The sequence below is a fragment of the Leptinotarsa decemlineata genome, unplaced genomic scaffold, assembly GCF_025532065.1.
Source record: "Leptinotarsa decemlineata unplaced genomic scaffold, Ldec_3_MD MMD2_tig00003335_RagTag_RagTag, whole genome shotgun sequence".
NCBI lineage: Eukaryota > Metazoa > Arthropoda > Insecta > Coleoptera > Chrysomelidae > Leptinotarsa > Leptinotarsa decemlineata.
Window position 1 is genome coordinate 3,923,292 of NW_027412587.1, and position 13,748 is coordinate 3,937,039.

Here is a 13,748-nt window from a genome sequence, read left to right on the forward strand (position 1 = left end):
GCTGATATGCCCCATTATAGTTTACGAAAAAAAAAAAATGGGATTTTTTCGAAATTTAATTCTTTATGTAGATGATAATTATCAATATCACATCTCTTTTCTATTTAATTTCACCTTTACATTAACGTTTTCTTCAATTTTGTTTATAAGATGCAAATCTTCAGATAATCAACTGTATAATATAGATTTTTAATTTTGATTTGAACTCATTGACGTAACACTTGTATTGATGATACCGTTAAGCAATGAAGCGATTGAATCTCTCTGATCTATACATATACACATCATTACATGGAAGCTGCATATTTGTCCTTAATAAAAAACTCACCTGGAACGCTCATTTGGAAAAAGTTTTACACAAATCCAGACTGTCCCAATGGACATGTCGAAGGATTTGTGATGAAACTTATGGAGCAATTGCCTGGTGGCCGAAGGCTTTACAGAAAACGTATCAGGCGAAGCTTTTTAGCTTAAAGAGACAGGGTTGTCTGGCTAATTGTACCACACGGTCAGCAGCCATGGATATCCTTCTAGAACTACCTCCTCTCCACACCTTTCTGGAGAGAGAGGCTAGATGGACTGCATATAGACTTGTGCACATCGACAATTGCACAAAGCAATCTATATGCAGAGTACTCTAAACTGCTGGCTGACACTGAAAGTCACATCATTCTGGGAATGACTTTTGACGTTATGCCTTTTTCCGAGTGGAGGGGATTGGATTCTCCAAGAGAAGGAAATTTCAAGACCAGATAGTTGTTGGTTCACAGATGAATCAAAAACATCTTCGGGCTCTGGTGCAGGTGTTTACAGTTGCAGACCCAGGACAGAGATATCAACCTGCCTGGGGACCTATGTGACTGTATTTCATGCGGAAATTCTATAGAATTGTGTGCGAAGATATTGTTAGAATTCAAACTCACACACAAATCAATAAAAATTTTCTCGGACTGTCAAGCGGCGTTAGAGGCTCTTGGCTCCTATCATTGCCAACCATTGCCAATACTACTCTCCACAATAGGAAGACTTAATAAATCGTCTGTGGTCTGGATTCCTGGCCATACAGGCCTGGAAGGCAATGATACTTCTTACTCCCATGCAAAGGAGGGTGCTGCAAGCAGCTTCATCGGACCAGAACCTGTCATTGGCATTGCTTTAGGTTTTGCCAAATAAACATTGAACACCTGGATGGCAAGAATATTTAAAGATTTTTGGCAAAATCTTCCAGGATTACCTCACTGCAAGGCGTTCGTTCACCCTTCGAAGCTTGAAACCAAACAGTTGTTGGACTACAGTAGGAATGAACTACGATGCCTAACAGGCCCTCTTCCAGGTCACTGTCGTCTGAATCATTATATGCAGAGACTCGGACTGTTGGAAGACAGTGTGTGTCTCCTCTGTTTGGAAAATGATGAAACAGCAGAGCACACACTTTGTACCTGCCCCGCTGGGGACCGAATCAGGTTTTCAGAGTTTGCTGGAACCACACTTCTACCATCTGACCTGAATGATCACTCACCATATAAACTAATCGGCTTCGTCAAGAAGCACATGTGAAACAGCTTATGATCAAATCCTAAGCCACTCTCAAAGTTCTTTATCCATATAGACAGAACTTGTCCTTCAGCACAAAAATCTACTTTCACAATCGCTTATCCTTTCGAAAATCAACCATGGAGACCCTGTCTATGGTCCCTTCTTGGATTCCGCTATTCAATACAAAATACAACGTGTGCAAAATTCTTGTGTTCTTGTGTGTCCTCAGGGAATATAACTACTGCAATATCACCTATTCAGTACTGAAATCTAAAATACCTGTTTCTCTATTCAATAAATTGATAAAGAGGTTAGAGCTCCATCCTTTCAACCTTCGAAGTAACGAAAACTTACACATCCCTCGTCATTCGTCAGCCATGTTCAGAAAATCATTTTCCTTCCTTACTGTATTTTTTCATATTACGATTACTAAGGATCTCATGCAATTCTCGAAATTCACATTCAAAAAGAAACTAAAAGCAAAATTCAATATGTGATCAAAAGAATTAAACGTATACATTAAACTATGATCTTGTTGTATACTCCTAACAATTTGTTCCATCACACAATCTATTTTTATTTGATCCAGTTATTTTTAATTTTTTTTCTTATAATGCATATTAGGTTGAGTGTAAGAGTAGCTAATAGCTAAACTTCGCCTACTATGTAATATTAAATACTGAATAAAGTCGATTATTATTATTATTTGGTCGAGTTTGAACAGGTGTGAGCCACAATAAACCCTTGCGAGTTGTGGTGAAAGGACGAATAGACCCACTCACTTTCGACCTAACCTCTAACCATATTTGGTGCTGAAGAAGCGATGAGGCAAGTGCTTTAATCCTTAACATCGGATGTCAATTAGTGAGAATGACATTATTTCATGTAATTTTACCTCTTTCATTTACTTTATTGTGTGGCAATCCTGTGAATGATATCTGATTCAGTTCCATAACGAAGGTTTGCAATTGAAATTGAATAGAGAAACGTATTTTTGTATAATTTAGTGTTCACATAAAATAATTTGTTTCGAATGTATGTTTCTTTCGTATAATTCGATGTTTATATGAAAGTAGATGTTTCGAGAGGGCTTATCTTCCAATATGTGTCTGAAATTCAATTCTCTGCATGATCTACACATCCTTGTTAATTTTTGAAATTCTAATTTATTTATGAAAGACGTAATCCCAGTAAGTATATCCTAATATATTTACAAGAAGTTCTTTTAGGAGTTCACTACTTAGTCTTGAATTACATTAATTTGGGGTTAACTACAAGGGTTGTGTCACAATATAATGCTGGTGAACAAAGTTGAGGGGTTTCATTTAACGACGTTTTTGATAGCCCAATCAAAATGAATAAAATTGAAAAACCTTCAGATACTTATTCTAAAGGAGATGCAACTTCAGAGGCTTTACATTTGTCCCACGAATATACCCAAACAAAATATAAGCAATTCAACTAGAGTAGGTAATCCAAATGGAAAACCAGCTCTGATAAACATTTGAACATCTAAACTAACAAAGAGGACTTTTTTGAATAATGCATTTATTTTGAATATCTTGAATATCCTACGGAAACCACAAAAAACAAATCACTTGAAATATTGTTTAACAAAACAGTAGTTTGCCCAATTTTTCTGGAGTATCAGCACCCGTTTATTTTCCACTTCAGATAATGTTTACTTCATCATGAAAAATGTTTTATACTAAATACTGATGTGAATAATTTGGAACAGCACTATTTTTGTTTCTCTGTAGTAGAAACATCAGGTGAAAATATAAATATTGTACATACTTAATGTCAAATTATAAACAGAAATAAACATGAATTTCTCAAAATTACGTGTGCCTCTAAAATAACCTCCACTATACCGGGTGTAACTGAATAAGTGTAAAACATTTGAGGAGGTGATTTCTCATCGAAAAAAAGATAGGATCTTTCATATAAAGAAACTTCATCGGAGCATTATCCCTTGTTAAAATACAGCCCCGTAGAGGGGTACATAAAATTTGTATGACAAATTTTTTCACAAGCACTGAAAAAGTTACAATATTGAAATCAATCTGAAGTTTTGTACCCCATGTTTGTAAGGGGTGGAAAACGCAACCCCTGAAATTAATTTCCAATGTAACTTTTTGTCTTATCATTTGTTTACCATTTCCGATAGCCTGTTTTATTCTGAACAAAAAATGTCTCTTGGGTTTTTTGCCCAAAATAAACCAGTTCGCAGCAAAAAATTATTTTACGAACAACTACAGAAATACATCGTCATAAATGCGAACTGGATTTATTGTTATTTTATAGTTAGTACCTGCATTAAAAGATTAAAGGGTAATAAACAAAACTAAATTATTAATAACAAAACACACAACATGTAGAAATCATAGAAAATGTTCAATATTCAAACACTACGCATGTGTCTAGACGTCGGCGCATTGCGAGCCACGTATTCGCTCAAATATTCCTGGAGGCTCTCTGATTACCCTGCACGCATCGAAGATGCAATTTCTTAAGTTCTCTACATCACGAACAGGGGTACGATAAACCAAACGCTATAAATGAGAAATCGAGAGGATTGAGATCCGGGGATAGAGCGGGCCAGTTCTGTGGTCCTCCTCGACCTATCCACTGATTTGCATATGTTTCAGTTAAATGCTGACGTGCTACATGACTAGAATGGGCGGGAGCCCCATCATGCATAAAAAACATATCCCTTCTGACGCCCAAAGGAACTTCCTCCAGCAGTACTGGATGCACTTCTTTTGAAAATTGAACGTATGCCTCACCATTCAATTGAGGAGGTAGAAAATGAGACCCAATTAAAACATCCCCAATAACTCCGAGCCACACGTTAAGAGAAAACTGTTCTTGATGGTTAGTTTCGACAATTGCGTGAGGGTTTTCATCAGCCCATATGTGGTAATTATGAAAATTAATAATCTTGTCCCGAGAAAAACCACATACGTCTGTGAATTCTATCGTCTTCAGAAAGTCACAATTTCTTCTAATCATTTTCAGCATCCAATTGCAAAATTCAAGACGGTTCGCAAAATCTCGCGGTAAAAGTGCCTGTACTCGATGCAGATGGTAAGGGTATAATAGTTGTTTTTCTTTAAAATTCGAAATACCGTCATATGATCAACATTTAGCTGGAAGGCAATCTTTCTAGTAGTAGGTTGTTCTTCAATCAAATTGAGTACTGCTTCCTCAAGATGTGGTGTTCGTACTTCTTGATGGCGACCACAATCCTGCGTTCTTTTGTCGAATGAACCATATTCTCGTAATCGTTGATGAAGTCGAGCAAATATTCTATGTGAAGGATGCTGCCGTTGAGGATACAGATCAGCATATCTTCTAGAAGTTTCTAACCCATTCCCCTGCGACAGAGCGTAAACGTAATGCATATCAGCCATTTCCTCATTTGTGTATGTCATTTTAATAACAAGTGAATTATTAAAGTAACAAATTAAGAATAGAACAACAACACACAATTAGTATTAATTCAATTTCGAAAATTCACAAACTGACAGCGTCATACCAATTTAATTGTCACTATCGCTAATAGCGACCTACTAGATAGATTAGTTTCGTATTTTCGCATTTATGACGATGTATCTCTGTAGTTGTTCGTAAAATAATTTTTTGCTGCGAACTGGTTTATTTTGGGCAAAAAACCCAAGAGACATTTTTTGTTTAGAATGAAACCGGAAATAAATTTTTAAATGGTAAACAAATGACAAGACACAAAGTTACATTGGAAATAAATATTAGGGGTTGAGTTTTCCACCCCTTACAACCATAGGGTAAACCAAATAAATTTCTGGCTAAGTGTCAGGTTAATTTCAATATTGTAACTTTTTCAGTGCTTGTGTAAAAAATTGTTATACAAATTTTATGTAACCCCTTTAAGGGGCTGTATATTAACAAGGGATGATCCAATGAAGTTTCTTTATATGAAAGATTTTTTTTCGATGAGGAATCACCTCCTTAAATGTTTTACACTTGTTTAGTTACATCCTGTAAAACGTGAACCAATGGAAGAGCTATTGTTTGAATTTTCACAAAGTTCAATGACAAAAAGTCCATACTCACAGTTCTAAGATAACTGTCATAACTTTTCCGTTTTCGAACGCATCGTAAATCTGGATCAGTCTCGGATGCTGCAACGCTCTCATGATGTCAATTTCTCTCTCCACGTTTCGTCTGTCTTCCTTTTTCGGGCAGCCTATGAACTTTGCCGCCAATGATAGTCCGGTAGATTTTTCTGTGCATCTGTAGACAGTGCCGAATTTGCCCCTGAAAGTGGAATTCATCAAACCGAAATTGTATATCATAACTATTCATGTACCTATCATTACTTAAAACTAACAAAAGAAAAGATGTTTAATCTATGGAGCCCTTTCTCCGATCTCTCTGAAAAAGTTTTCAAAATAGACCACATTTCTGAGGGGAAGTACGGCCGTAAGTGGGTCCATTTCTATTAGTATCATTTTAACATATCGAGAAAAGTGTTATTCGGAACATAGTTTAGAGCAATAGATATTTATTAAATATACACTGCCCGGCATAAAGCTAGGGTCACCACATGAGTTGAAGTTATCTTGAAAACTTTTGTTTCTATTTGAATTATTTTGGATGTACCATAATGTAATAATGAATTATATCAAAAACATAGTTGTTTGAGCCCGCACCTGGATTCCTAAAAACCACTATTAGTCTCAATTTTTTTTCTACTTTTATCTGTTTGTTTGTGTTTGTTGGTGTATCGAAATGAACATAAATTATGTTGTTGTGGCAAGAATTGTGGTGGCTTTGGAAAATAGCGGCAGTCATCTCCAAACTGCAAGAAACGTTGGTGTAAATCTTTCGAGTATGGCGGCGGTACCACGAAACTGGTCTGCTAACTCGAAGACCTGGTTCAGGGCGATGCAGGACTACAACAGCTACGGATGATCGCTTATGTACGAGTATGGAGACGACCAGGCAAAATATATGCCCTAGCGTGTATTGCCGAGCGACTTCCATTCGGTGGCGGAGCAGTTATTGCATGAGGTTAGGATTAGGTCAAGAATAAGTGGGCATATTCGACCCTCCACCGCAACCCACAAGGGTTTATTGTGGCTTACACCTATTCAAACTCGACCAAATAAACCCAGCTTCTTGACGAAGCCGATTAGTCCATATGGTGAGTGATCTTTCAGGTCAGATGGTGAAAGTGTGGTTCTACCAAACTCTGAAAACTTGATTTGTTCCGCAGCGGGGCAAGCACAAAGTATATGCTCTGTGATACATAGCACTGTTTTCCGAGAGTCCGAGTCTCTGTATATGATGATTCACACGACAGTAACCTGTAACGAGGCCAGTTAGACATCGTAGTTCATCCCTGCTGTAGTCCAACAACTGTTTGGTTTCAAGCTTCGAAGGGTGAACGAACGCCTTGGAGTGAGGTAATCCTGGAAGATTTTGCCAAAAATCTTTAAATATTCTTGCCATCCAGGTGTTCAATGTTTGTTTGGCAAAACCTAAAGCAATGCGAATGACAGGTTCTGGCCCGATGAAGCTACTTGCAACACCCTTCTTTGCACCCTCATTGTCAGGCCAGTGTGGCCAGGAATTCGGACCAGAGACAATTTGTTAGGTCTTCCTATCGAGGAGAGTGGTTTTTGGCAATTTGCTAACACCTTAGACGTTGCTTGGTAGGAGCCAAGAGCTTCCAACGCCGCTTGACTGTCCGAGAACATTATTATTGACTTGTGTGTTAGTTTGTATTCCACCAATATTTCCGCACACAATTCTACAGCATAGATTTCCGCTCGAAATATATACGCATAGGTCCCCAGGCAGGTTGACATCTCTGTCCTGGGTCTGCAACTGTAAACACCTGCACCAGAGCCCGAAGGTGTTTTTGAATCATCGGTGAACGAACAACTATTTGCTCTTGAAAGTTCCTTCTCTTGGAGGATCCAATCATCTCTACTCGGGAAATGGCATTATGTCAAAGAATGATGTGACTTCCAGTGTCAGCCAGCAATTTAGAGTACTCTGCACATATATTGCTTTGTGCAATTGGCCATGTGCACAAGTCTACAGGGTGTTCGTTAAACACATGCTAATATTTAAGGAGGTAATTCTTAGACCCATTTTAAGAAAAAAACTTCCTATGGACGTATGTCCTAAACGCCTTAACTTTTGAGATACAGGGTAGCAAAGTTTTCAAAAATAATAGTGGCAAAGTTTTCAAAAATAATCAGTTTTTTAATAATAACTGAGATAATTTTGTAGACATCTTTGGCATATTTGGTAAATATGTTCCATGCCTCAAGGCGCATTTTCTGATGTACACAAATTTGTATTTTTTCAAACAGTGGCATCCCTACGGGTTTCGCATTGAATATTTTTGGGGAAAAAGTACTACGCCAATACTTTCTTTTCAAAATAAAATCATTTTAAAATCCCCATTTATTTTTGAGAAAATTTGATCTCCTGGTATTTCTTTGTCCGACGCATGATTTTCATTCAAAAAAATAAAAATCGACAGAAAGCAAATTAGATCAATTCTAAAATGAATGAGAATCTGAAAATTGCTTCATAACGCATTACCGATTCCCTAATAATATTTGAAAACATAATCTGCAAAAAAATAAATTTTTCACAAAAGAGTTTTATTTTATTTTGTGACAGTAAGTCTAAACGAATAGCACAAATTTGTTAATTAGTAATAATACCAAAACTGATTATAAAAATTGTTGGAAGTGGCCACCTGCACTTAGTATGCATGCTTCCGCCCTTCTACGCATGGAATTACGCACCCGTTCAAATATTCCCGGCGTATTTCGTATAGTTTCACACGAGGCAACTATTCGCTCTCTTAAATCTTCTAAGGTATTAACGGGAGTTTTATACACAAGAGTTTTAAGGTGACCCCATAAAAAAAAATCTGAACTGTTGAGATCGGGGGATCTTGCTGGCCATTGCTGAGGTCCTCCGCGACCTATCCAACGATTAGGATGAACTGTATTTAAATGGTTTCGGACAATTACACTGAAATGAGCAGGGACGCCATCGTGCATGTACCATATTCTATTCCTTAACGCAAGTGGCACATCTTTCAATAACCCAGGTAAGTCTTCTTCGAGAAAGTGTAAATAAGAACGACCATCAAGGCGTCCTCGTAGAAAAAATGGGCCTATTAGATGATCACCTATAATTCCTGCCCATACATTAACCGAAAATTGGTGTTGGAAATGGGTTTCGGTTATTGCATGGGGATTTTCTTCAGCCCACACATGATTGTTATGGAAATTTTGAATGGCATTCCGAGAAAAATTTGCTTCGTCTGTGAACAAAATTTGTGTCTCAAACTGCGAATTTAGTGCAATACTTTGTAGATACCACTGACTGAAGTTAACAAGCTGTGGAAAATCTCTGGGGAGTAAAGCCTGCACTCCTGAAATATGGTATGGGTATAACTAAAAATCAACCAAAATACGCCAAACAATTTGATGACAAGTATCCAGAGTTCTAGCGATCTTCCTTGTACTCGTCTCAGGATGTTCCTCAATTTCTTGCAGCACCGCTTCCTCAATTTCAGGAGTTCTTACTACACGAGGTCTACCTTCCGGAGTCCCTTTCTTGAAACTACCAGTTTCCCCAAGTCGACGATGAATATTTGAAAAGGTTCGGCTATCTGGTAAGGCACGATTAGGATATCTTTCCTGATAAATGCGCCTGGCTTCTGTTGCATTACCATCGGCAAGGCCATATACGTAATGCATTTGCGCCATTTCCGCATTCGTATAATTTACCATATTTACTGATATTCAGAAAAACAGCGGACTACCAAAATAACTTCAATAACACTTCAAAATCAATCAAAACGCGCTGTGACAGTTTTTAACACCAACACCTTACTTTAAACCAACATCAATATCAGCTACTGACGTTTGTACATACAGAGAATTAGTTTTTTATTGATATTATTTTCTGCTTTTAATCTTTAAAAGAAATAACATATCGACAAACTCCATATTTCCAAGAGGTGCAGTAAATAAATTCTGCTACACGTCATTTATTCCAGGATAACTAAATTTATGTTTTCGAAAATTATTAAGCGGTGCTGCGTTATGACGTAATTTCAATTGAGAACATCTGACAACAAACAAATACCTTTCAGATCCTCAATTATTTTGCAACAAATATGATCTCTTAGTTTGCTTTCAGTCGATGCACGATACGGTATCAGATTTTTAAGGAATTTATCCTTAAGTAAAGCGATTTTTAATTTTTTGAGCGAAAACCATAAGTCGGACAAAGAAAACCCAGCAAATCAAATGTGCTCAAAAATGTATGGAGATTTTAAAAATAATTTTTAATTCAAGATAAAGCAGTGGCGCAGTATTTTTTTCGCCAAAAATATACATTTCAAAACTCGAACGTACGCCACTGGCAGAGAAAATTAAGAAAATTGTTCATCAGAAAATGCGCCTTGAGGCATGGAACATATGTACCAAATATGCTAAAGATGTCTACAAAATTATCTCAGTTATTATTAAAAAACTGATTATTTTTGAAAATTTTGCCACTCTGTATCTCAAAAGTTAAGGCGTTTAGGTCATACGTCCATAGGACGTTTTTTCCTTAAAATGGGTCTAAGAATCACCTCCTTAAATATTAGCATGTGTTTAAGGAACACCCTGTATATGCAGTCTATCTAGCCTCACTGTCCAGAAAAATCTCCCCGCACACATTTCAATAGCATAGATTTCCGCTTGAAATACAGTCGCATAGGTCCCTAGGCAGGTTGATATCTCTGCACCAGAGCCTGAAGATGTTTTTGATTCATCTGTGAACCAACAACTATCTGCTCCTAATAGTTCCTTCTCCTGGAGGATCCAATCCTCTCTATTCGGGAAAAAAACTGTATAAGGCAGTTCGTAGTTGACAGTTGGAGGCGTAATTTAAGAGGTCATTCCCAGAATAATATGACTTCCAGTGACACCCAGCAGTCTAGTGTACTCTGCATTAGATTGCTTTGTGTAATTGGCAATGTGCACAAGTCTATATGCGGTCCATCTAGCCTCTCTCTCCAGAAAAATGTTAAGAGGAGGTAGTTCTGGAAGGATCTCCATGGCCGCTGACGGTGTGGTACTGATGGCACTACAGATAGCCAGACAATCCTGTCTCTGTAAGCACAGAGCTTAGCCTGAGCCGTTTTCTATAAAGCTTTCGGCCACCAGGCAATTACTCCATAGGTGATCATTGGTCTGACAATCATCACATATATCCATTGGATTTGTTTGGGACCTGAACCTCGATGTTTGGGATGAGCTTAAGAGACGGAGACAAGACTGGGAAATTCTTCCGCAGAATGTTGCCCAAAATCTGATCCAAAGCATGTCTCGTTGTTTGTAAGCTGTTATCACTGCAAGAGGAGCCCTTATATTTTTCTTTTTCAGCCAAATGCTGTTCATTTTCAGTATCAACAAATAAATTTGGGCAACCAAAAATTTTTTTTCTCCAGGACTCGGTAGAATATGTGACATCAGGAAGAGATCCGAATACATCAAGAAAATTCAAAATAACTTCAAATTACGGAGTTATCCTAATTTTATGCCCGGCAGTGTAGTAGATAAGATAATAATTAGGAAACGTAAATTTAGGAATAATCGTCGTGAATATTCAAATTTTTGAAATCTCATCGTTTCATTGTTTTTCATTGTTTTTCCGTACCAACCAAGATATACTAGTGAATTAGATCGTATTTTGGAAAACTACTTGCTCACTTCAACAAATACTGGGAAGGTAAAGTGAAGGAAATATATGATAGAGCTGTGAGGACTGTGACGAAAATATATTGATCACACTAATCGAGCTATTAAAACTTGTTTCGAAGAACACGTACATAACACAAGATTTTTGGATGCTTTCGAAGGTAGAAATAGCAGAGAGTGGCATGAAAACTATGAACAGTGACAAAAGTCCTATTTCAAATAGCCCATTGTTCATCTCGATATGACTCGCTCTGTTAAAATTAGTGGTACCATGAACTCAATCTCCTGAAGAACCCAACTAGCAGGAATCTAACTTAAATTTTTCTGTGTAACTGGCTGTACAATTTCATCCTATATGAAACAAATAGCCCATTGAATATTACTGAATGTATTATTGTTTATCGCTTGGTTGAACCGCATCTGTATTTACATGAATGGTTTTAACTTTATAATATAAAATCAATTTTATCTCTTTTGTGTACAGAATTAGCTCGCGTTTGAGCTTTTGTTCGATGGAAACTCAATTATTTCCAACAGGAGAATGTAGTTGAATTTTATGATACCTCATAATGAAAATAGAAACACGCCCACTTCAACCGAATGTATGAAAATGGATCGATTCCGATTTCCGTTAGATTGAAATGTGATGAATAAAGTTGAGGCTGATGTCGAAATATTCAACTGGTAAAGGTGTGATTCATTTAGTTTTTGGTGAAAGTTTTGGTGAGAAAATACAGTGACACATATTTATGGAGATACATAAACACTGCCAAAAAATACAACAAATGTCAATCCTATATATTTTGAGGATGCTTACCTTCCTATTTCTGATTCCAGTGAGTATAAGTCCTTGGGGTCAACCCCCCTTTGTATCTGGACATCTCTATGTGGAAAACTCAGACTGACTTCTGCAAAAGACAGAAAAATATATTAGTATTCTGTTCATCCGCGACGTTTTTCATTGTCTTGATACTGGCATTAATATTCTTGAGAGTATATAAACTGTTTGATGACAGGAAAGTGTCGAAAATAAGTTAGTTAATGTTGGAATGAAAACATTGGTCTTGAATGGCTCAACTGTGAGAAGTAAAAAAATAGTTTATGTTAAGTCATATCGATTTCTCTTAACGGCAAATGATTTCTCAATGAGCAAAACATACCCTTTGGAAATCTCATTGATCAATAATTTTGTAGTTTAATTTTTCAGTCAATCAGAGAGTTGTCACCGTCACTTTTTATTACACAAAAAATTAATTTTGACTGATGGAGTAAAAAATCAATTCAGCCAAATTGAAATTCATTGATTGTCCAAATGCATTTCATTAAAACTGAACTGAACCTTTCGTATGAGTTTGAACATTTACAAATATTGAGAGACTATTTTTTTCGATTGAAAGTGTCACAGGAATAAAGAAAGGTATTTCCTGGACTTCTAGACTCAGCATTTAGAAACCAAAACGTATCATTTGTTCTAATTTTTGCGGCGATTATTCAATTGAAATATAGTCGTATATTCTTATCTGGAGAGAATTGTTGATTTATTATAAAAAAGACTGATCTTTATAACATCCAGTATAATAATTTAAATTTCAACTTCAAATTGAAGTTGGTAAGGAGAAAATACATGGTATAAGCTCTGTTATTGATGAGTTAGTTTCCAATGAAAAAAATCGCCACATTCGGAGAAGTTGTTCTCTTGCCTCAAAAGTTATACCTTTATTTACTTTTCATAACCCATGGCCGAAGTTGTCCATTTAATAGTGGACTAAGACAATACATATTTTAATTTTTTTATCGACCTTCTTCGGGTATTTTCATCTATCACAACCTGAAAAATATAAAAATTGTAATGAAGAACTTTATACAAATGTAGAAAGGGCAAACTTCACCCCGATAAGTTACTGCGTGAATTCATAGTATTTTCTACAAAGAAAAATGTTATATTTATCTGTAGCTAACACGTATTCAATAATCTTGCCTATCAAAAAAAAGAACTAAGAAATTAGACAATACTTATCTTGACGTTTCGGAAGCCAAAATCTGCCCCCGTCTTCAGGAATGGACTAAATTTAAATCTATACGCAGCTCTTTCTTTGCTAATTATTTTTATTTGTCAACTTCTTTGACAGATGTCAAAGGGGTTTTGAAATGTGAATTGTGTGGAAGGTCTATAAAAAACTGATTTTCCCTCACAAAAATGACTTTCGGTCAATATTAAATATTTTTATATATGGTGAATGTCACATATCATTTGAACCGCTGAAAAAAAAATGTTCTATAAGAAATATAGGTACTTGCCGAGATCATTTGAAAATTGCGGTTCGAATCTGATCCCATTTGGGGCTTTATTAACATAAGAAAATATTCGATTAAAGAATGTCAATAGCAACGGTCAGCAACAGGCGGACCGCGGTCCGTTTGCGGACCGCGAAAGGTTGA

The 13,748-nt window shown here is 36.6% G+C and overlaps 1 protein-coding gene across 1 annotated transcript in view; it reads right to left on the bottom strand.

The window, feature by feature from the left end:
- The window catches only part of LOC111513582 (death-associated protein kinase 2), an 88,729-nt gene that overhangs the window by 42,090 nt on the left and 32,891 nt on the right, over positions 1 to 13,748 (bottom strand). The window contains 2 exon segments of the mRNA XM_074177967.1: positions 5,632 to 5,835; positions 12,127 to 12,217. Of these exon segments, the coding sequence (XP_074034068.1) occupies positions 5,632 to 5,835; positions 12,127 to 12,217 (295 nt within the window).